At 43.4% G+C, this 24,623-nt stretch overlaps 1 protein-coding gene across 1 annotated transcript; it reads right to left on the bottom strand.

Moving 5' to 3' along the window:
* Positions 1-15,691: 15,691 nt before the first annotated feature.
* On the bottom strand, positions 15,692-24,339 carry LOC136755536 (uncharacterized). The gene is made up of 5 exons (XM_066712208.1): positions 23,837-24,339; positions 20,276-20,562; positions 19,372-19,423; positions 18,400-18,500; positions 15,692-16,502 (listed from the first exon to the last, which is right to left on the bottom strand). The coding sequence occupies exons 1-5, from the start codon at positions 24,147-24,149 to the stop codon at positions 16,185-16,187; spliced, it is 1,071 nt and encodes a 356-aa protein (XP_066568305.1). The 5' UTR covers positions 24,150-24,339; the 3' UTR covers positions 15,692-16,184.
* Between the last annotated feature and the right edge of the window lie 284 nt (positions 24,340-24,623).

Here is a 24,623-nt window from a genome sequence, read left to right as displayed (position 1 = left end):
GGAAGGACCGAGGCGCCATCCTTGTTTTGGGGGAGCTGTGCTTATGTTGTACTGCGTGCGGCGTTTCCAACATGCCCACATATGTGCAAATGTCTTGTTTTCTTGCTTCGCTAAATTAACGTCTCTGTTTCTTTTTAACCAGAAGAGGGAGTTTAGGTTCTTTTGCAACTGCAACGATCAAGAAAACACAATAGCTGTGATTGTTTTCCACTGAGCATCTATAAACGCATGCTTGTATTTTGTGCAAAAGCGCCGATGCTTGTCTGCTGTTGAGTATTACAAGACAATTGAACTAGTGTTTACTTTTCCCGGCGGCGAGACTTGCTGTTTAATCAGATTTTGAACTTTTTTTAGGTAAGCATTGCTTGTATATTTTAATTAAATGTATTTGTTTTAAATGTCTTACATTTGTTTTGATGCAAGCAAAGTGTTTCACATTTTTGAACACACAACAATCGGTTCCCTTTTATTTTCAGCGATTATCTGTGTAGTTATTAAGGGAGGTTTATAATTCAGACTGATAAAGTTTGAAGTTCGATATCGTTTTATTTCCCGCTGACATATGGTGTTAACTTACACCATAAAAATAATATAATTGTTTTCGTTACAGTTAGCATTGGAATGGTTTGTGTAAATCATACAATTCAGTCTTGACAGGGAAGGATTAGATTGTAATTTCCAACGAACACAAAACACTTGCGCAGCAGCCTCCACATTTATTCGTACATAGCAATAAAAATGATTTAACAGAATAAATGTGTGCAGTATTTTTTTTTCTGACAATTAACGAAAATATATAATTAAAGCAAAACTAACAACACCGCAAAGAGCACCATCATATGTTTTACTCATATTAAATATTATTTACACAATTATTACACAAATAAATTACATATTACACTTAGTTACACCGATCAGCCATAACATTATGACCACTGACAGGTGAAGTGAATAACACTGATAATCTCGTTATCATGGCACCTGTCAGTGGGTGGGATATATTTGGCAGCAAGTGAACATTTTATCCTCAAAATTGATGTGTTAGAAGCAGGAAAAATGGGCAAGCGTAAGGATCTGAGCGACTTTGACAAGAGCCAAATGGTGATGGCTAAATGACTGGGTCAGAGCATCTCCAAAACTGCAGCTCTTGTTGGGTGTTCCTGGTCTGCAGTGGTCAGTACCTATCAAAAGTGGTCCAAGGAAGGAAAAGCAGTGAACCGGTGACAGGGTCATGGGCGGCCAAGGCTCATTGATGCACATGGGGAGCGAAGGCTGGCCCGTGTGGTCCAATCCAACAGACGAGCTACTGTAACTCAAATTGCTGAAAAAGTTAATGCTGGTTCTGATAGAAAGGTGTCAGAACACACAGTGCACCGCAGTTTGTTGCGTATGGGGCTGCGTAGCCGCAGACCAGTCAAGGTGCCCATGCTGACCCCTGTCCACTGCCGAAAGCATCTACAATGGGCAAGTGAGCATCAGAACTGGACCACGGAGCAATGGAAGAAGGTGGCCTGGTCTGATGAATCATGAGGTGTTGACTTGGCCTCCAAATTCCCCAGATCTCAATCCAATTGAGTATCTGTGGGATGTGCTGGACAAACAAGTCCGATCCATGGAGGCCCCACCTCGCAACTTATAGGACTTTAAGGATCTGCTGCTAACGTCTTGGTGCCAGATACCACAGCACACCTTCAGAGGTCTAGTGGAGTCCATGCCGTGATGGGTCAGGGCTGTTTTGGCAGCAAAAGGGGGACCTACACAATATTAGGCATGTGGTCATAATGTTATGGCTGATCAGTGTAGATATCCCTACATCATTTCCAGATATATTGAATTTAATTTAAGATATTTTTAAACAGTTTATAGATATGTAATTAAGGTATGGCTAGCCAAATTATCATTTAGAGATATCTTTAAAAAGCATCTTAATTAGATATCTCTAAATTATTATTTGGCTTGCCATATTAAGGTGCTTTATAAAGATGTATCTAAATGATTTGCAGATATCTCTAAAAGTATTAAATACATCTCTAAATGATTTGCTGATATCTTTAAATCATTTAGAGATATCTGCAAATCATTGCAAGATAATTTCAAATTACTTCCTTTATGTTACTGACATTATCACTTCCTGTTTCCTCATTCAGATACATAGAAATAAAATAAAGTGAACAGGAAGTGATAATCTTGGGCTACATACAGGAAGTCATTTGCAGATATCTTGAAATGTTTTACAGGTATTTCTAAATAAACAGGAAGTCATTTGCAGATTTGGAAATGTATGATGATGATGATGATAATGATGATGATGATGATGATGATGATGATGGTGATTATTATTATTATTATTATTATTATTATTATTATTATTATTATTATTATTATTATTATTTATTTCTTAGCAGATGCCCGTATCTAAGGAAACTTACAAAACATAAGAGCATTACAAAATTGCGATAAAGTCTAGAATTTCAGATCAAAGCATAGTACAAATTACAAGTTCAAAATTACATAAGTGCATAAGAAAATGTTAATAGAAGTCCTACATACTAGATTAGTGAGCTAATAATTGCATACAAGATGTAGTTAATAGCTCAGGGGAAAGGGACAAAGGGGTAAACAATATAAACAACACAAGTATTAGCAATGTAAAAGCAAGCTGTACGATGAAAACTAGATATAAAGTGCCATTTAACAGGAGAGCTGAGCTCTGCAGGGGAATAACATCCAAGTTACAGGTACAGAATAGGTGTATCTTGAGTAATCAGGTCAGGGACTCTGCTGTCCTGATTTCAGTGGGAAAGTCGTTCCACCACTTAGGGGCCAGGGGTGAAAAGGAGTGGGCTCTGGAGGAAGGGGAGTGGAGAGGAGGCAGAGTTAGTCTTCTGGCACTGGAAGACCGGAGAGGTCTGGATGGGATATACGGAGAGGTCAGGGTCTGAAGGAGCTCGGTGCAGACTAGTCGACAATATTTTTAAATATCAAGATATCTTTAAATGCTTTACAGATATCTGCAACTATTTCTAGATATCTTCAAATAATTCCAGATATCTTCCAGATATCTCTAAATCATTTAAAGATATCTGCAAATAATTTAAAGATATCTTGAAATGTACTTTTAAATAAGATATCTTTAAATGATTTACAGATATCTTGAAATGACTTAAAGATATCTTGAAATATTTGTAGATATCTGTAACGGATTTAAAGATATCTTGATATTTAAAAATATTTGGTTATATTTCGTCTACTTCTCTTTCCACAGGGACTATGCAGAATATTTCAGTTGGTGTCAAGGGAGTCCTGGGGAAGGACTGGGGCAGTAGCAGCATTCCCTGGGAATCTAGCAGGCAGTGTAGCCTCACAGAGAAGGGGGAGTTAACTGAACTGTGTCTGGTCAACCTGACAGAGGAGGGCACTGATGTGGTTTCTGTTATTATAAAAGAGGAGGTTAGTTGGTTGAATACAATTTAATACTTATTCACAGAAAAACAACAAATATGTATTTAAATGCATCTTGTTATACTTTAGAATTGGCATTATAGGAAAAATGAGAACCACAGCTTTAGCATGTTGTAACACCTGCAATTTCACTTCACACATACAGTATTTAGCCATCAATATGAAATATGGGTGCTTTGTGATAATTAAGATGAGATAGTAATTTAAGAATGATGCTAATATTGTAAGTACTCCGGTCACAGGGGCCGCAGGAGGGACTAAAGGACTCAGGTGCAGGAAAAGGCAGGTCGATAACAGGCGAGGGTCAGATACTGGTGAACTTGGGCAATGTAGGCAAAACTGGAGAACGTGGTCAAAATATCAGGCATTGGGTCGATCGATCAGGCAAACAGTATAGCAAAGGGAATCCAGAAAGTGTGGTCTCAAAAAACAGGCAAGGGTCAATAAACACGAAAGGTCAAACACTACACAAGAAACAGGCTTGGAAAGGTTGCAAACTGCAGACAAGACATTGCGATAATGGAGTGTCTGGAAGAGGTTTTAATAGACAGAGTTGATGGGCAGAGAAATGAGAGGCAGGTGAAAGTAATGATTCAATAATGGAGACAAAAGCAAGAGAAACAGAAGGGAGAACTGGGACTGGGGTGACATCTACCGATGGATGGGGGAATGACACTTGTGGGCTGCCTTAATTCTACGTGGCATTGATTCAACACGGTGCTGAAAGCATTCTTTAGAAATGTTGGCCCATATTGATAGGATAGCATCTTGCAGTTGATGGAGATTTGTGGGATGCACATCCAGGGCACGAAGCTCCCGTTCCACCACATCCCAAAGATGCTCTATTGGGTTGAGATCTGGTGACTATGGGGGCCAGTTTAGTACAGTGAACTCATTGTCATGTTCAAGAAACCAATTTGAAATGATTCGACCTTTGTGACATGGTGCATTATCCTGCTGGAAGTAGCCATCAGAGGATGGGTACATGGTGGTCATAAAGGGATGGACATGGTCAGAAACAATGCTCAGGTAGGCCGTGGCATTTAAACGATGCCCAATTGGCACTAAGGGGCCTAAAGTGTGCCAAGAAAACATCCCCCACACCATTACACCACCACCACCAGCCTGCACAGTGGTAACAAGGCATGATGGATCCATGTTCTCATTCTGTTTACGCCAAATTCTGACTCTACCATCTGAATGTCTCAACAGAAATCGAGACTCATCAGACCACGCAACATTTTTCCAGTCTTCAACTGTCCAATTTTGGTGAGCTTGTGCAAATTGTAGCCTCTTTTTCCTATTTGTAGTGGAGATGAGTGGTACCCGGTGGGGTCTTCTGCTGTTGTAGCCCATCCGCCTCAAGGTTGTACGTGTTGTGGCTTCATAAATGCTTTGCTGCATACCTCGGTTGTAACGAGTGGTTATTTCAGTCAAAGTTGCTCTTCTATCAGCTTGAATCAGTCGGCCCATTCTCTGACCTCTAGCATCAACAAGGCATTTTCGCCCACAGGACTGCCGCATACTGGATGTTTTTCCCTTTTCACACCATTCTTTGTAAACCCTAGAAATGGTTGTGCGTGAAAATCCCAGTAACTGAGCAGATTGTGAAATACTCAGACCGGCCCGTCTGGCACCAACAACCATGCCACGCTCAAAATTGCTTAAATCACCTTTAATTCCCATTCAGACATTCAGTTTGGATTTCAGGAGATTGTTTTGACCAGGACCACACCCCTAAATGCATTGAAACAACTGCCATGTGATTGGTTGGTTAGATAATTGCATTAATGAGAAATTGAACAGGTGTTCCTAATAATCCTTTAGGTGAGTGTATGTTGCTGGAACCAACAGGATCACATTAACAGGATTATTCTGTTTTTCAGATAATCAGAATTGCATTTGCAATGTATCGTTATCTTTCAAGTCGAGAATTACACCCAAAGAGTGCCCAAACTGTCAGGAAGGAGAGCATCGGTAGGGCTCAGGGAAGCCAAATCCGAGGCCAAAGCAAGAGACAAGGCCTCAACCTGAGCACAATAAATAATGACAATGTTGTGAAGGGGGCAGGGTCCCAACAGTGTCCTGCACACAACCAATCAGACTAAACCAGGAGCAGGCACTACAAGGCCAAGCTCAACTGGGAACTTAACCAGAATCATTGGAGGGAGCAGGATGCACAGGCAGAGGCTGACAGACAGGTAAAGCAGGAGAAGGGGAACCCACTACTCAGCCACCAGGGATATAACCAGGGAGGCCAGGAGCAGACAACACGCAGCCCACTGTGGCTCAACTGAAGCCAGCACCAGATTCCCAATAGAAGCGGCTGAATGAAAGTGTTCAGCGAAGCCCAGCTCGCCGCAGCACAGATATCAGTCAAGGGGGCACCTTGAAAAAGGGCCCAAGACAAAGCCATGGCTCGAGTAGGGAGGTTTGCAGACTCGTAGGTCATCACAATAGTGTGAATGAAAGGACACAGAGACCCGTGCCGTAACGATTATAATAATACCTTGTACTTCAGTGTTTCAAAAAAATGTAATTTCATGTAGGAGACTGCTGGTTTAATTATTTATGCCCTTTCAGTGTTATTCTCGATTTCAAAGATAATTGATCTCAAAACAACTGTAGGTGTGATTGGTAATTGATGAAAGTCTGATAAGAGGTTAAGTTACGTTGAATTCAGACTGTTGATTAGACTTTAATTACTGTGTGCTAGAGCGACATGTTTGAAAACGATAGGTTATTATCATAACCCCGGTTCCCTGAAAAAGAAAGACAGCCATTACTGAATGGGAAGAGCCTTCTGACCTGCCAATCATTGAAAGCATGTACCAAAGCTGCCCAATGGGGGCCCTGCTAGCAGGAGGAAGACCTGCCCCCGGTGTCTGTGAAAAGTCTCCTCCTTCTTCAGGAAGGTCGTTTGGCCGAGTGACCCCTGAAGAGTAATGGCTGTCTTTCTTTTTCAGGGAATCGGGGTTACGATGATAACTTATCGTTCCCTTTCAAATCAAAAGACAGCCATTACCGAATGGGAAGACTATATTACCAGAGCTGTCGCGAGTCCTGACACCTGACTAAGCCTAAACCCACAATGACAAGGATAGCAGAGCCTCACAGCGCCTGAGGGCTAGCAATTTTAAGTACCTGGGAGCCCAAGCCTGGGCGCAGCCGGTCCACCACGTTGAGGCGATAGAACCTTGTGAACCTTGACTTGATATTTTCAAATGACCAAGATAGAGTCAGATGGACACTAGTTAGAGAACCAATGGCAAATTGTGATCACAACATGGTTAGCTTTGAGGCATTCTTTCAATAAACAAGGCCCAAGTCTAAAACAATGGTCTACAATTTCAGAAAAGCAAACCTTGAAGGTATGAAGTGGTACTTAGAAGAGGTAGACTGGAGCACACTGGATACAGATTCAGTTGAAAATGGATGGTTATATTTTAAGAATATACTACTTGAGGCTCAGGAGAAATTTGTACCAAATTGAGGACCAAAAAACAGTGGCCAAAATGGTTTAATAGAGGTATGCAAAAAAATATCAAGAGGAAGAAAATGTTGTATAGCGCATACAAAAGGGACGGAGACAAAACAAAATACATAGAATATGTTGAGCTGCAAAGAGATCTTAAGAAAGCTATCAGGAAAGCAAAGAGGGAAATAGAAAGAAACATAGCTCTTGGAGCTAAAACTAATGCAAAGAGCTTTTTTCAATACTACAACAGCAAGAGGACAATAAGGGAGCAAGTGAAACAGATAAAGGGCAAAAATTGAAGTATCTTGGAAAGTGAACAAGATGTGGCAAATGTTCTAAATGAGTATTTCACAGTTTTTTACAAAAGAAAAAACAGATAACATGCCACAGGTTAACAACCAGTCCAGTCAAACTCTAAGAGAGATCAGGATAAATTAGGAGGAGGTACTAAAGGGATTAGCAGAATTAAAAACAAAAAATTCACCTGGGCCAGATGGGATATTTCCAAGAGTACTTAAATAAATGAGGGAAATTATTTATAGGCTGCTAACTCAAATATTCCAAATGACACTTAGAACAGGAGATGTGCCAACTGACTAGAAGACAGCAAATGTCATACCAATCCACAAGAAAGGGGGCAAAACTGAGCCAGGAAATTACAGGCCAATCAGTCTCAACTGCATCACCTGTAAAATGTTGGAAAAAATGATTAGACAGAAAACAGAGGAGCATCTTAATGAAAACCATATTCTTGGAGATAGTCAACATGGGGTTTAGACGATTCAGATCATGTCTTACTAATTTATTCAAATTTTTTGAACACACAACTGCAGCTGTAGATCATGTGAAAGCATATGATATGATATACTTAGATTTTCAGAAAGCTTTTAATAAGGTTCCACACCAAAGACTGATCCTCAAATTGGAAGCTGTAGGCATTCAGGGTAATGTAAGTAGATGGATTATGAACTGGTTGATGTATAGGAAACAGAGGGTGTCGATTAGAGGAGTTGCTTCTAACTGGAGTGAGGTTGTTAGTGGAGTTCCACAGGGATCAGTACTAGGGCCTTTGCTTTTTCTAATCTATATTAATGATCTGGACTCTGGGATAGTTAGCAAACTTATCAAATTTGCAGATGATACTAAAATAGGTGGCTCAGCAGATACAATCTCGTCAGCACAGGCTATTCGAAGGGACTTAGATAACATTCAGTTGGCTGACACCTGGCAGATGAAATTCAATGTGGACAAGTGCAAGGTAATATACGCAGGTAACAAAAATGTCCAGTATAATTACACTATGGGAGGAATAGAACTAGATGAAGTATCGTATGAGAAAGTACTAGGAGTCTACGTGGACTCCTTACTTTCTCCATCCAAACAGTGTGGGGAAGCAATAAAAAAGGCAAACAGAATGCTAGGGTATTTTGTCAAAAGTGTAGAATTTAAAACAAGGGAAGTAATGTTAAGACTGTACAATGCACTAGTTAGACCTCATCTGCAATACTGTGTACAGTTCTGGGCACTACACTTCAAGAAGGATATTGCTGCTCTAGAGGCAGTTCAGAGGAGAGCAACCAGACTTATTCCAGGTCTGAAGGGAATGTCCTACTGAGAGACTGAGGGAACTGAACCTTTTCACCCTGGAACAGAGGAGACTACGTGGGGACTTGATCCAAGTCTTCAAAATCATGAAGGGCATCGACCACATCAAACCAGAGGAGCTTTTCCAGATCAGCAGGGACACATGCACCCGGGGACACAAATGGAAATTGGGCTTCAAGGCATTCAAGACAGAAAACAGGAGACGCTTCTTTACACAGAGAGTAGTCACAATCTGGAACAAACTCCCCAGCAGTGTGGTAGATGCTGAAAATTTGGGAACATTTAAAAATAGACTCGACAGGATCCTTGGATCACTTAGTTATTAATGGACACCAAATGAGCATGATGGGTCGAATGGCCTCCTCTCGTTTGTAAACTTTCTTATGTTCTTATGTTCTTATGTGAAGGTTTGTTGACTGGACCAGGTGGCAGCATTGCACAGTTCTTGCAGTATGGCACCGTGAAAAAGAGCCCACAACATGGCTTGTCCCCTCGTTGAGTGCGCTGAGATGTGTTCAGGCATGGGAACATTAGCAGTCTCATAGGTGAGCCGGATCGCATCCGCCACCCAGTGCGCCAGTCGCTGTTTTGAAACCACCCGCCCTCTGGTGGTGGAACCGTAGCAGACAAACAGCTGGTCAGATTTGTGGCTCTGCGCAGTCCTAAGCATTAGATCTCAAAGCCTCATTGTGTGGAGGGGGATGGAAAGACTCCAGGACAACAGGCTGGTTTATGTGGAACACTGACACAACCTTGGGCAGGAAGGCGGTATTCGTCCTAAGTAACTCTGTCGTTGCTTCCCAAGAAGATCAGACAGGCTTTATCCACAGATAAGGTGTGAATTTCACTAATTCTCCTTGGCGATGTTATCGCTACAAGAAAAGCTACCTTGAGCGAGAGGAAGCGGAGCTCCGTTATGGAGATGGGCTCAAAGGGAGTACCGCTCGGTCCACTCAGCACTAATTCCAACTCCCAGGCTGGAATTGTGTCCTTTATTGGTGGTCTCAAGCGTCTCGCACCCTTCAGAAACTGAATCGCCAGGAAATGCACTCGTGGGGAGACATTGTCAATTTTATCGTGACATGCTGAGATGGCAGCCAGATAAACTTTCAGTGTGGATTTCCCGTCTTCAAGTAGCTGTTGGAGGAAGCACAGGACTGTCGATATGGGGCATGACACGGGATCCACACGCCTCTCCATACTATATAGTCTGGGGGAGTGTAGGCCCCAGACTACATTTGATGGTTGATATAAGCCACCACAGATGTGTTGTCTGTCCGAACCAGGACTTGTTCTTCTGCCAGACCGTGGCGAAAGTGGCGCAGCACCAGCCGCACCGCTTGCAACTCCTGTACGTTGATGTGTGCGGCTGACTAGAGGCTGCTCCACACTCCTTGGACCCCCCTTCCTTTCCAGCCAGCGCCCCAGCCTGTTCCGGAGGCATCTGTGGTGATGACTTCCCGTCTGTGCGGGTATCTGAGGGGGGAGCTGAGGTGTAGATTGTTCCGGTTTCTCCACCAGGACAGTGCCTGGCAGCACGCCTCGGTCCCTGTCAGTGGGCAGTGTTTGTGTCTCACTGAGTGTAGCTTGTGGGCGTTTATCCAGTATTGCAGTGGGCACATTTGCAGGAGGCCCAGGGGAATAATATTCGAGGCGGCCGCCATCAGCCCCAACAGTTTTTGAAATGTGACCAGCTGGAGAGTTGATTCCCTTTTGAATGACGCCAGGCAATTCTCCAATGACTCGATTCTGTCTACGGACAGGTAGTCAAGCATTTTTTGAGAGTCCAGCTTCATTCCCAAGAAGCCCACGGTCTGTGCGAGTTTGAGGGAGCTTTTCTCTATGTGAACTGCGAGACCCAGTGCAGTCACGTGACGTATGACCTCCGCTGTATGTTCCTCTGCCTGAAGTCTGGAGTCTGCGCACACCAGCCAGTTGTCCAGGTAGTTCAGGATCCTTATCCCCTTAGTCCTGAGGGGGACCAAGGCTGCGTCCATGCACTTCGAGAATGTGCAGGGAGACAGGGAAAGGCTTAATGGCAGCACATTGAACCCTGGTCCTGGAAGGCAAAGCGCAGATATTTACTGTGTGCCGGGAGGATGGGAACGTGGAAGTAAGCGTCCCTGAGGTCTATCGTTGTGAACCAGTCGCCCGGTCGGACGGACTGCGGGATATGCTGTACCGTCAACATGTGGAACAGTCTTTTCTTCAGAAACATGTTGCGGCCCCTTAGATCAAGAATGGGCCTGAAGCCTCCGTACTTTTTTGGCACTAGGAAGTACCCCTAGTAGAAGCCTGCTCGAGAGTCTTCATCGGCCACTAGTCGTATTGCTCGTTTCTCCCGCATCACCGCGATCTCCTGAGAGAGAGCTTGAGCCCTTCTGGGACATCCAACAGTAGTGTTCAGGAGTCCTGGGTGCAGGCTTGCCATTGGTTGAGTCCGGTCTTTCTGTTGGGGTGGGATGGGGTTGGTGATGGCGGCCACATTCCTTCAGGGACGATCCTGCAGCTTCGCAGGGAGTTGTAGGGCTTCCGTCTCGCCCTTCGGCTTCCAGCTGGAGAGCCTACCTTTCCCTCTCGCCTGCAGCTGGCTTCTGTGGCATTGCTCAGGCTGTGAGCCACTAAATTGTGGAGGCCTGGGTGGAGGCCTCCCCTGCCTCTGCCACGACCTGTTGGATTGCTGGGATCCCCATAGGTGCTCCTGCAGCGGCCGCCTAACCTGCTGGAGATCAGCATATTTTGACGCTGTCTCCTTTGCCTTTACCGATCGTTCAATAGAGAGGTCCACCGTCTCTCTGAACGTCTTGCCTGGAGTGATGGGAGCATTGAGGAGGACAGACTTCTCCTTGTCCTGGAGCTTCGCCTGTGTCAACCATAAATGGCATCTGGTTGCAACCATAGCTGCGAGAGATCTCCCCATGGCCTTCGCCCCTTCTTGCAGCAAGTCAATCATGTAGGCATTGACTAGCTCCATCTCCTCTACATCCATAGACTCAAACGTCCCGTCAGGATATCCATATACAGGATTAAGATGGCCTGTGCATTATTAGCCCGGATTGCTGAAGTCTCTGCCGAATATGCCTTTTTCAGCATAGGGTCCATTGTTCTGCACTGCTTATTAGGGCAGAGTGGTTCTTTGCCCAATATAGAATTCGCCTGAACCAGCCTGGATACCGAGTCTCCTGTCGGAGGGAAAGATCCCAGTCCTTTCGTCTCCGCCCCCGCTGTTGCGTACATGGCATCCGTCTGCCTAGTAGTCATAGGACCAGATGCCGGCTGGCTCCACGTGGATTGTACAATGTCCACGTAATCCTCAAGGAAAGGGAGGGTCTCTGCAAGCTTAGCGGTCCTAGCAGAGAGGGGGAGACAGACTGTGCCCTCGCTGGTGAAGGTTGGGAGGAAGACGAGCGCCGCCTCCTTGCAGAGACACTCACTGGGGTCCGCGTGGAGCCAAGCCCACAGAAGAGTGGCAAGCAGAGCTTCCGGCTTCTGGCTTCATCCCGGTCAGCAGATCTGTGTCTATGTCTCCCTCGTTCAGACTCTCTAGATCTATCGACAGCTCTTGTGGCAGATGTACTTCGCCAAACTCCTCAGCACTGATACTGTCCCCCCACAGGCATTCAGAGGTTGAGAGCAGGTCGTGTTGTCGAGAGGTTGAGGGAACATGAAGGTCGATCGGTCGAGGTTGACACAGGATGCAGAAGGGTCGAGGAATCGACAGAGTAAGTCGATATCGACAAGAGAGTCGAGGGATCGACAGTTCATCAAGGTCAATGTAATTGAGGTCGACAAGGTATTCGTCGAGTGTTGCTCTGGATGTATCAAGCAGTTTAAAGTCCACCGACAGAGGTCGAGAGAATCCGGAGGATTGAGCTGGGTGTTTGCTTGCTCCAGAGGAGGAGTCTCTGTCTCTGTCCTCTCCTACAGCACTCGAATATGTAAAGAGAATAATGGTTACAAGAAGGTAAAATCTGTACAGTAGATCTCCGTGGAGGGACTGAAGCCGGCTCCGATCGAGACTCCTACTGTACACTTACCTCCGAAGAGAAGTAAATAATATAATGAAAAAGACCGTAGTCTGAGCTCCGAAGAGACAAAAATTGCAAGGATATTCCAAAGAAAATAGGAAAATGTTTTACCGCACTCCTGAGAGTAGGTGAGCACACTTCTCAAGCTTTAAGCAATCGTGAACAAAAGCATAAGCACATTCACACGCAGGTGAAAGAGGAAATGGCAGGGAACTGCAGTCAGGAGGAGACTTTTCACAGACGCCGGGGGTGTGTCTTCCTCTTGCCAGCAGGGCCCCTATTGGGCAGCTTTGGTACATGCTTTCAATGATTGGCAGGTCAGAAGGCTCTTCCCCTTCAGTAATGGCTGTCTTTCGATTTGAAAGGGAACGGTTAGTTTTTGTCCGAGGTCTGGGCGTCTACAAGTCACTGCTTTTAACATTTGCTGTTTGCTTCCAAAGATTTGAGATAACAGTTCTGAGAGTTCAGCAGGTTTTAAGTGACATTTGACATCTAACCCTCTCTTGTGTTTTGTTTCCCTAGATACAGCAGAGGCCAGTGTTGTCTCTGTCTGTGGCAACAGGAGCCCCGTCTGCAGGCATGGACACCACCTGGAGGAGGGTGATTGTATTGTGAGACTGGGGACAGAGCGCACAGCTACAAAACACACCAAGGAGTTCAGCCAGTTGGAGTCTGGCCACTTAGCAGGATCTGGGGAAGAGAGTTGGAATGGAATAGACCCACACCGATTGGATGGAAGTCCAGAATGGTCTGGACACCCGGGTTTGGAGAGAACTAATGGGCTGGGCTTTATCGTTGAACAGGGCTGGGCTGATGGGAAACTGGCTGCCGTTGACCTCGCTGCACGGGCAGATGAGAAGTCTGCCTGGAGTCCAGGACGAGGAGGCAGCAATGACGGACAGCTGTAACGTTGTTCAGAAGCTGGAGATGGGTGTCCAAAATGGAGCAAGGAGCTGGATTGCAGCCAGGTTCACAGTGAGATGGAAATGCGAAGAGGAGCAGAGGTGGAAGGAAGGCGGTGCTGGGAGGAGCCATATGGTGGAGGCCTGGGAGCGGGACTCAGGCTGGGGAAGCCAGTTCCTAAGATATTGATGAGGGTGCCAGGGAAAATTGAGGGCCGTGTGCAGAGGAGAGCGCAGGCATTAGTGCTCCCGGGACGGGATGGGGGCAATGTGGATGAACCTCTGAAAGAACGGCCCCACTTGTGCGGCCAGTGTGGGTCAACCTGAAGAAGCACCAGCACATCCACACAGGGGAGCAACCCTACTGCTGCCCCCTGTGTGGACGCACCTTTGGTCGGGCTGGACATCTGAGGAAGCACCGGCGGGTCCACACAGGGGGGCGGCTGTATGGGTGTGGCCAGTGTGGCAAGAGCTTCAGCCAGTCAGGCAGCCTGACAGCCCATCGCCGTGTGCACACAGGGGAGCGGCCCTACCTGTGTGCCCACTGCGGGAAGAGCTTTGCCCAGGCTGGGAACCTCAAGGCCCACCAGTGGCTGCACACGGCAGAGAGGCCTTACCCCTGTGCAAACTGCGGGAAGAGTTTCAACACCTCCTCGCACCTCAAGAAGCACCAGAGGATCCACCAGGAGCTGATCAAACTGCCACAGCTGGGGAAGTAGGCAGGACTGCAGTGGGAGACTCTGTGAAAGAAAGACTGATGCATTGAACATGCTCAGGATTTCAGCACCTTGTCATATCTACACCAGAGGATGCTTTAGCCCAGCAGTCAGGGACCCAAGCAGGGCTACACTGGGAGGCTATAAATGGGAGCACAATGAGAGCATATACACACTTGGACATGTTTAGATGAGAGCAGCAGCAGAGCAATACACAGCAGCTGGAGGAAGATCCACCCATAAGCACACTGTGCAGTTTTGAAAGAGCCTCAGCACTTTCGGTATACCAAGAGGATTCACCAGGAATGGTCCCAGCAGCCAGGGATCAAGACAGGGCTGTTTCGGGAGACTTTACAAAAGAACACAGGTGAAATCCACATTGAATCATGCATTGAATGTGGCAAGAGTTTTTATTACCAGGGATACAGACCAAGATTCAGTAAGCAGGGAATAGAGCAGGGATGTGGTGGGAGCAGCCAGATCCACATTCACAAAGCACACTGATACACCAATTGGGATGGCAGTTTCAGGAAAATGACCTGCCAAGAATTTGACACAGTCCTGCTCTGAGCGGAAAGACTTTTCTAAAGTGTTTGCCAGGCACTCAAGAGGGCTGCATTCTGATGGAGTTGTAGTTTGTATATGAAAGAGGATTATTTTTATTACAATTATGCACTTTCCAAGTCATTCTAAGCATACTTGCAGTAAACAAACTTTTAATAGAGGAAAAATTCAGTTGACACAGAATGTCCTATTAGACGACTATCTGAATGTTTATCATTAAAATATTAGAAAAAAACTTTAATACATTATTCTATTTGTCATTTTATACTATTTTAGAAAAAAAGGCCATTAATGATATGCAGGATTAATTATTGTTACTCAGGACAGTTGTGCTTATAAAATTAGACAAATTGGGCAAGTCTCAAAATCTAGCTTGTACTGGTCCGTTAACTAAAAGAAGTTGCATGTCCTTCTGAAGAAGTACAAATGTGTTATAATCCCTGTTTGGTAACAATTGTGATCTGAATGGTGTAAACAAGGTATAGAAATGGAACCAAAGATAACCCTGGCTGAGCTACGCTGACGGGGCGGGACGGGATTGATGGTCTCTCTCGAGTTATTTTCAAAGAAAGATGTAAAAAAAAAGATGTTTCAATCTGGAACTAAAATTTTATTTAATTTGGATTTTCATTGAAGTTACATTATGTTGATGTTTTTTAACTACAAATAACAAACAAAAAAGTCTTGATTCAATAAGTATTATTTTTGTTACTGTTTATCAAGTGTATGAATAAATGTGGAGTGTACATTTGGGAGTGTGGTGACTGCACTGTCCTGAACCTGGGCATGTCCAGGGAAACTCCTCTAGTCTATTCTCCCAGTGTAGACATTTTCACTGCCCCCTGAACTATATCTCTCAGTTGTTAATATTGCAAATATGTTACTTGTGTGAGGATTACAAAATATGACACTGATTTAAAAAGGCCCAAGTCAGGATTTCATAGAAGTTATCATTTATTACAAAGCTCTGGAATCCACACACACATTACACAACTTGTCTAGCAACAACACAACTTGTTCTGTCAGCTGAACCAGGTTTGATACAGATCAGAACCCTGAGCCAGAAATAGAGCAGTCTGAGACAAGACAGAGAAGCCCCCCCAACCGTCTCTGAGGATTGTGCCCTACTTGTTCTTTGAGATCAACCAGCTGCTGATATATATATCTAATATATGTAATATGTCCTTTATTGTTGTGTTCTATTGTTGTCTGGGAATTAAATCAATTTAGAAATTAAAATCGATCATGCTTTTGCTATTGTCAAACATCAGATTGGTTGCATGTTGGAGTCAGGTTGAAAATCACTGACTGCTTCTGCGTCAAACCAAAGCAGATGAGACCCTTAGAACGTTGAGTCTACTGAACTTCCAAAATAAACACTGACAGTCCAGTGAACCTTCTCTCTTGCTTTCATTTACACAGTCTGAAATTAAGCAGATTTTTCGAAATCCTCTTTCAGACAGATGAACAGCGTGACACGCTGGTAGGGTTTCCCAACAGACGTTTTGTAATCTGCTAAAATAAAAGGCTCAGCACTCCCAGGAATCGTCTGCACTATGCTCCCGTCAGGATACAACAGGAAGTAAGGCCCCTCGGGTATGTTGTCATAGACGGACTTCAGTTTTTTCTTGGCACATGCTAGGATGTCTTCTGCTGAGCTCAGTGGGTTGACGGCCACTGGCACGGTGTTCCCTCGCTTTCTCTTCAAAATGCCATCATAACTCTGGACCATAACTCCAACATTGATCTGAAAGGATATCAGACACATATGAAGTGCATCCGGAAAGTATTCACAGCACTTCACTTTTTCCACATTTTGTTATGTTACAGCCTTATTCCAAAATGGATTAAATTCATTATTTTCCTCAAAATTCTACAAACAATACCCCATAATGACAATGTGAAAGAAGTTTGTTTGAAATCTTTGCAAATTTATTAAAAATAAAAAACAAAAAAAGCACATGTACATAAGTATTCACAGCCTTTGCCATGACACTCAAAATTGAGCTCAGGTGCATCCTGTTTCCACTGATCATCCTTGAGATGTTTCTACAACTTGATTGGAGTCCACCTGTGGTAAATTCAGTTGATTGGACATGATTTGGAAAGGCACACACCTGTCTATATAAGGTCCCACAGTTAACAGTGCATGTCAGAGCACAAACCAAGCCATGAAGTCCAAGGAATTGTCTGTAGACCTCCGAGACAGGATTGTATCAAGGCACAGAACTGGGGAAGGGTACAGAAAAATTTCTGCAGCATTTAAGGTCCCAATGAGCACAGTGGCCTCCATCATCCGTAAATGGAAGAAGTTTGGAACCACCAGGATTCTTCCTAGAGCTGGCCGCCCGGCCAAACTGAGCGATCGGGGGAGAAGGGCCTTAGTCATGGAGGTGACCAAGAACCCGATGGTCACTCTGACAGAGCTCCAGCGTGTCTCTGTGGAGAGAGGAGAACCTTCCAGAAGAACAACCATCTCTGCAGCACTCCACCAATCAGGCCTGTATGGTAGAGTGGCCAGATGGAAGCCACTGCTCAGTAAAAGGCACATGACAGCCCGCCTGGAGTTTGCCAAAAGACACCTGAAGGACTCTCAGACCATGAGAAAACAAAATTCTCTGGTCTGATGAAACAAAGATTGAACTCTTTGGCCTGAATGGCAAGCGTCATGTCTGGAGGAAACCAGGCACCACTCATCACCTGGCCAATACCATCCCTACAGTGAAGCATGGTGGTGGCAGCCTCATGCTGTGGGGATGTTTTTCAGCAGCAGGAACTGGGAGACTAGTCAGGATCGAGGGAAAGATTAATGCAGCAATGTACAGAGACATTGATTGATTGATGAAAACCTGCTCCAGAGCGCTCTGGACCTCAGACTGGGGCGAAGGTTCATCTTCCAACAGGACAACGACCCTAAACACACAGCCAAGATAACAAAGGAGTGGCTACAGGACAACTCTGTGAATGTCCTTGAGTGGCCCAGCCAGAGCCCAGACTTGAACCCGATTGGAGAGATCTGAAAATGGCTGTGCACTGACGCTCCCCATCCAACCTGATGGAGCTTGAGAGGTCCTGCAAAGAAGAATGGGAGAAACTGCCCAAAAATAGGTGTGCCAAGCTTGTAGCATCATACTCAAAAAGACTTGAGGCTGTAATTGGTGCCAAAGGTGCTTCAACAAAGTATTGAGCAACGGCTGTGAATACTTATGTACATGTGCTTTTTTTGTTTTTTATTTTTAATACATTTGCAAAGATTTCAAACAAACTTCTTTTACGTTGTCATTATGGGGTATTGTTTGTCGAATTTTGAGGAAAATAATGAATTTAATCCATTTTGGAATAAGGCTGTAACATAACAAAATGTGGAAAAAGTGAAGCGCTGTGATGCACTGTATACAATTAGAGTCATGCATTTGTTGCAAATAAAATGAAATGCAACATACAACTAAATGAAAGCAAACATCTACATTATAAATTATGTATTATTTGTATTTGATAGTATTCACTCTTTAATCTTTAACAATGAAGAGATTCCAGTTGCTTAAACTTGAGACAGAGGAAGGACAGTTTGTAAACTTTGGACGGACACAATTTATTTCATTGGCCGGATCTCCAGCATGCCAGAAAGCCAGTGATAATCTTACCTGCACTTGTTTCACTGAACTGGAGAAGGTTTTCTTCTTTACATTTTTATTTGTGAACTTAAAAATAGTTTTCTCTGCTGATGACGGCATGTTGCTGATTCCTAAAACACATAGACTATTTTATTAAAAAATACACACAAACAGACAAACAGATGTAGTGGAAAGTATTCACATTATTTTCAGACCATGTTATCCATTGTTTTATTCCGTTTAATAAACATTGATCCACTTATTTATTAATGACATCTAACATTGATCAACACAGCTCAGTAAACATCCCATTTGACTTGAGTCAAGTGAGTAAAGACAGGGTACAGACTTCCACTTAATTTAATGTTTCGTTTCCACAGATGGCTACAGTCACCTCAGCCATAAAAATACGTGTTTCCATTGTTGAAGAGTCCAGTCAGAGCCAGCGTGCTTCTGTATTTATGATTTTGCTTATTAAATTATTATGATTATAATTATGCAATTATTGCAAACTTTATTCTTCCACATGGAACAGTTAATTTTGTTAATATGAAAAAAATATACATATAATTTTTTTTGTATATGAAGCCATTCATTAGGATTCATAGTGCGACATTGGGAGAAATAGTGTATTGACAACATTTTATTTAAAGTTAAACTACTGGTAAGACAAGAAAATACTACTTTTACAAAAAGAGATACTTTATATATCCCACAAGGTCAGGGGGTGGCATGGTTTTTGTTTATACCCCAAACGACTTAATTGAGTAAATGATTGGCCTTAGTCACACCTCATGTGTTCAAAGTATCCAGAGATTGATGAGAAACCTGCAGCTCTCCAAGAACAGGGATAGCTTTCTGTTAGTGGCCGGCTTTTGCAAAACATTCAGAAGGGGGGTTGGATTAGCCTCTGCTGGCTGCTTCTGCAGTAGAACGGGGTGCAAGTCAGGTGTGCAGAAAACCGTGATATGCTAAAAACCAAAATAAAACAAAAGCACTTACCCAGTGCATGTTCTGATGAATGCTGGCTGCCCTCTGGTGTCTGTGGTGCATACTGCAGACATTTTCCAGATCATACATTGACAGTAGTAAAGAAAAAATGCAAAAAACATTAAAATTGTAAATAAAGGAGGACAACCCCCATCTCATGCTTGACTTTCATCTTCCCATCATTGGTATTCAGTAACAAATCCCCTTTCCCACATTTGTTGTCATGTATCCCACCTCTATACTGTTTTTCCCGCAGCTGTGGACACCTTCTCATGTTGTCTATGGAAGCTATGATTACTACCAAGGATTAAGACCATGAAGCACTAACACTGGGTTGAATAATAGTTGATAATACTTGCCATGGACAGACATATCTGCTGAGTCTAGATTTTCCGCTATCCAAGATGTCATGGCATGACACATCCAGAGGAAATGGACGTGTACATGCTGAAGTTTGACATCAGCCTTTAGTTGGTAAGTTACATTTTACATTTATAAATGTTGCTTATAAGACTTGATCTGTAAGAGTGGTATGTAGCTTACTTATACACTATAACAACACAAAAATGCAAAAAAACATGATTTTATAAATGGCGGAGCAATCCCATGAACGTCTTATCTTGCCCTATATTGAAATATAGCAGAAAAAAACAATCACTCAAATTGATAACACACTTTTAATTAGGGCCTATTTAAACCTGGGTGTTATATGATCTAACAGTGATTTTATTATACTTGTGTATTGCAAGACCATGCATGTTCATGAAACCTTGGTGAAAGAAAATTGCTAAGTTTGCTAGACAGAAAAGGATGAGAGAGATGAGAAAAGGTAAAGGTTTTTTTCAGATTCTACCTTGCGGTTCTGGCTGTGTGTTAGAAGGATCCTAGTCTGTTGGGCAGGGACTTTTGTACTAACCTGACTGTCTCTGTGAAAGGATAGAACCTCCATGCCCTTCCCTGGAGTCTGGACGTGCTCTAACCCAGAGATGCTCTGTGTAACAACACTATGTTCCACATGGGATCCACCCACATCATTAACTTCATCTTTAATTCGAATGGATTCAAGCTCAGTGGACTCCATTCTCGTGGTGATAGGATGCAGGTCTGGCATCTCTTGTTTGACTTCAACAGATACGATCTCTTGACATTCCCAGAGAGTTCTGCAACATTCCTTGTCACAGATGTTCTCTAATTTGGAGGTTCCTGTGGCAAGAGAATAGATAAACACATAAACATACATGTATGTTGAAAGTGGTACTTAATGTTAATTTCAATAGAAATATTGTTCCTCAAATTTTACTTGTCTGATATACATTGAGTTTCCTTATTAAAGATTCTGGATTTAAGTTAATAACAATAATGGTGTGAGGGTTGAGGGAAGTAAACTTTCTCTATTACTATGGAGATACAGACCAATACATAGAAAAGCAGTCAGCCCATGGTCAGTTTAGCTATATCAAAACAAATCTCCCACACTTGTTGACATCTTGACGGTATTACAAGTTTTAATGCACTGCTGTAATCACTACCATAAGAACATAAGAAAGTTTACAAATGAGAGGAGGCCATTCGACCCATTGTGCTCGTTTGGTGTCCATTAATAACTAAGTGATACGAGGATCCTATCCAGTCTATTTTTATATGTTCCCAAATTTTCAGCTTCAACCACATTGCTGGGGAGTTTGTTCCAGATTGTTCCAACTCTCTGTGTGAAGAAGTGTCTCCTGTTTTCCCTCTTGAATTTGTCAAGTGACTAAAAAAACCTAACATTTAGAAGCATGTGGCCACTACAGTGTCAGATTTGCAGAATGATTGCCTTCCTGGATGAACTCATCCACGATTTCATTTGTGAACGTTGTCGGCAGGTTGAAATCCTTCAGATCAAGGTCCATGATCTTGAGGCTCAGCTTGTTGATCTGCGCTGTATTAGTGATATAGAAGAATTGGTCAAGCCCATGAGAGACATGGTGTGCACGCCATAACCTAGGAGAGTTGAAACCTTAGAGCAGGAAAGTGTAGAGAACTGCTGGGTTACAGTAGGTTCTAACTGCAGAAAAGGGCACTCACATCCCTTAGAGACACCCCAAGAGCTAGAAATGCCCAACAGGTTCTAACTGCTGGACACCGAGCTGGACAGTGATGGCCCCGAGGGTGACGGGAGGGCAGTTGAGCACCATGGTGCCCACTCCCCCAAAGAACAGGGAGGTAGTTATATTAGGAGACTCGATTCATAGAGGTGTAGATCACACAGTGTGTTCTAGTGATAAGGAGACCTGCATGGTATCTTGCCTGCCTGGTGCTCAGGTTGCAGATCTCCCTAAACTAGTAGACCGGCTACTGGCCAAAGCTGGGGGGAATCCACTGGTCATGGTCCACATTGGAACCAATGACATAGGAAAAGGTAGGGCAGAGGTTCTGCAAGACAAATTTAAAGAGTTAGGAAAGAAACTAAAGAGCAGAACCTCCACAAAAGGCATTAATGATAGTTTTCTCTGAAATACTTCCGGTACCATGTGCATGGCCAGGAAGAAAGAAAATGCTGTATAGCGCATACAAAAGGGATAGAGATTAAACAAAATACAAAGAATATATAGAACTGGAAAGAGATGTTAAGAAAGGGATCAGGAAATCAAAGAGGGAAATAGAAAGAAGCATAGCTCTTGGAGCTAAAATTAATGCTAAGAGCTTTTTCAATACTACCACAGCAAGGGGTCAATAAAGGAGGAAGTGAAACAGATAAAGGGCAAAAATTGAAGTATCTTGGAAAACTAAATTATGTATAGGCCGCTAAGTCAAATATTCCAAATGACACTTAGAACAGGGGATGTGCCAACTGACTAGAAGACAGCAAATGTCATACCAATCCAGAAGAAAGGGGACAAAACTGAGCCAGGAAATTACAGACTAATCAGTCTCACCTGCATCACTTGTAAAATGTTGGAAAAAGTTATTAGACAGAAAACAGAGGATCATCTTAATGAAAACCATATACTTGAAGATAGTCAACATGGGTTTAGATGAGGCAGATCATGTCTTACTAAGTTATTCTAGTTCTGTGAACAATGCAACTGCATCTGTAGATCACGTGAAAGCATATGATATGATATACTTAGATTTTCAAAAAGCTTTTGATAAGGTTCCACACCAAAGACTGATCCTCAAATTGGAATCTGTAGGCATTCAGGGTAATGTAAGTAGATGGATTATGAACTGGTTGATGTCTAGGAAACAGAGGGTGTCGATTAGAGGAGTCGCTTCTAACTGGAGTGAGGTTGTTAGTGGAGTTCCACAGGGATCAGTACTAGGGCCTTTGCTTTTTCTAATCGATATTAATGATCTGGGATAGTTAGCAAACTTGTCAAATTTGCAGATGATACTAAAATAGGTGGCTCAGCAGATACAATCTCGGCAGCACAGGTTATTCAAAGGGACTTCAGTTGTGGGCTGACACCTAGTAGATGAAATTCAATGTGGACAAGTGCAAGGTATTACATGCAGGCAATACAAATGTTACACTATGGGAGGAATAGAACTAGATTAAGTATCTCATGAGAAAGACCTAGGAGTCTATGTGGACTTCTCACTTTCTCCATCCAAACAATGTGGGGAAACAATAAAAAAGGCAAACAGAGTGTTAGGGTATATTTTCAAAAGTGTAGAAATGAGAACAAGGGCAGTGATGTTCAGACTGCACAATGCACTAGTTAGAGCTCATCTGGATACTGTGGACAGTTCTGGGCTCCACACTTCAAGAAAGATATCGCTGCTCTAGAGGCAGTTCAGAGGAGAGCAACCAGACTTATTCCAGGTCTGAAGGGAAAGTCCTACTGAGAGACTGAGGAACTGAACCTTTTCACCCTGGAACAGAGGAGACTACGTGGGGACTTGATCCAAGTCTTCAAAATCATGAAAGGCATCAAACCAGAGGAGCTTTTCCAGATCAACAGGGACACACGCACCCGGGGACACAAATGGAGATTGGGCGCATGCCAAAGAAAAAAGCCTTTCACAAACCCTGTAGTAATCGAGTGACCGAGAATCGAGTTTATTATTTAAAAAAATATATTATTTTATAGTTTTTATTTTATAAAATGAGTTGCCAATCATTTAGGTTACAGCTTTATTATGCATCATATAATTACATTACGTTTGTTAAAATATTCGATGCCATTTTTAAATCTAGCACTGACAATGCTAAAGCGTACGTCGATCTAGAATTGTGTATCTATGGTGCTGACAATCAGTTCACGGCTTCATGGGGCGATAAGTTGACGTTCACCTCCGCTTTCAAGGGGGTAGATTTCATTCTGCCTAACATGCCCTACTTGGTCTCTTTGTTTCACAGCAACAGCGCACCTCCGTGTTTCTGTGCAGACCTGTAGAGATCCGCCTTCACGAAGGCGACCTGTGCTAGATGTATCGTAAAATATGAGCCCTGGTACTGCATCTGCGTTATTTAGAAGAAGAAGAGACGCACCGCTTGCTCTGCACTCTTCGCGGGTCTCAGTGCTGTTGCAGACTGCGGTCCCTCCGCTCGTACACCGGGGCTTCACAAAAGGCTCCGTCTTCCCCTCGCTTTGCACCCCGTATCCCTGTCCTCCAGTGCAGCCGATCTGCACATGCAGCCGCCTTTGCAGAGACTCGTTCTCTCTCTGTCTGCGGGCGATTTCGTGCTGGAAGCCGGCAAAACTTTTCTTGACCATCTCTGTGATCTCACACACAGCCGTGCGGACCAGAGCCTCCATCACTGCATCGAGCTGGCTCTGGAAAGTAATCAGCGACTCCGACATCCTGCTACACTAGAGTGCTACAAAAACAGCCCCTGCCTATAATTGTGCTGTTTTTCTATTTTCAAATAATATGATTTAATTTAAATCAATGTGTAGAGCTGCTTTTCGTTTCTAACGCTAACTTCTCTTTCCTTCCAAGTTCCGGTTTCTGTATTGTGAGGCGGTATTGGGACAGTTACCGTATAATGTAAAAAAAAGGAGACATGCAAATATTTTGTTTGCTATTGTTTGTGTTTACTACAATTTAAATTGTATCGATTCATATACTAAAGCTATGTTGAGTTGACAGTATTTGTGTAAAATAAGTACGCAAGATAATTCATCGCAAACAATTTCCACGGAGTTTCTCAATTTTAAGTAATAAATTAAGTCCTTAGTCTTCTGAAATAATATTTGCGTGACTCTGGGATCTTATCACTACAGAACAAGACATTTTACAATTATTTTACTTGAAACCCAAGCATTTCAATTAGC

The sequence above is a fragment of the Amia ocellicauda genome, chromosome 1, assembly GCF_036373705.1.
Source record: "Amia ocellicauda isolate fAmiCal2 chromosome 1, fAmiCal2.hap1, whole genome shotgun sequence".
Lineage (NCBI taxonomy): Eukaryota > Metazoa > Chordata > Actinopteri > Amiiformes > Amiidae > Amia > Amia ocellicauda.
This window is presented reverse-complemented; position numbering and strand designations above follow the sequence as displayed.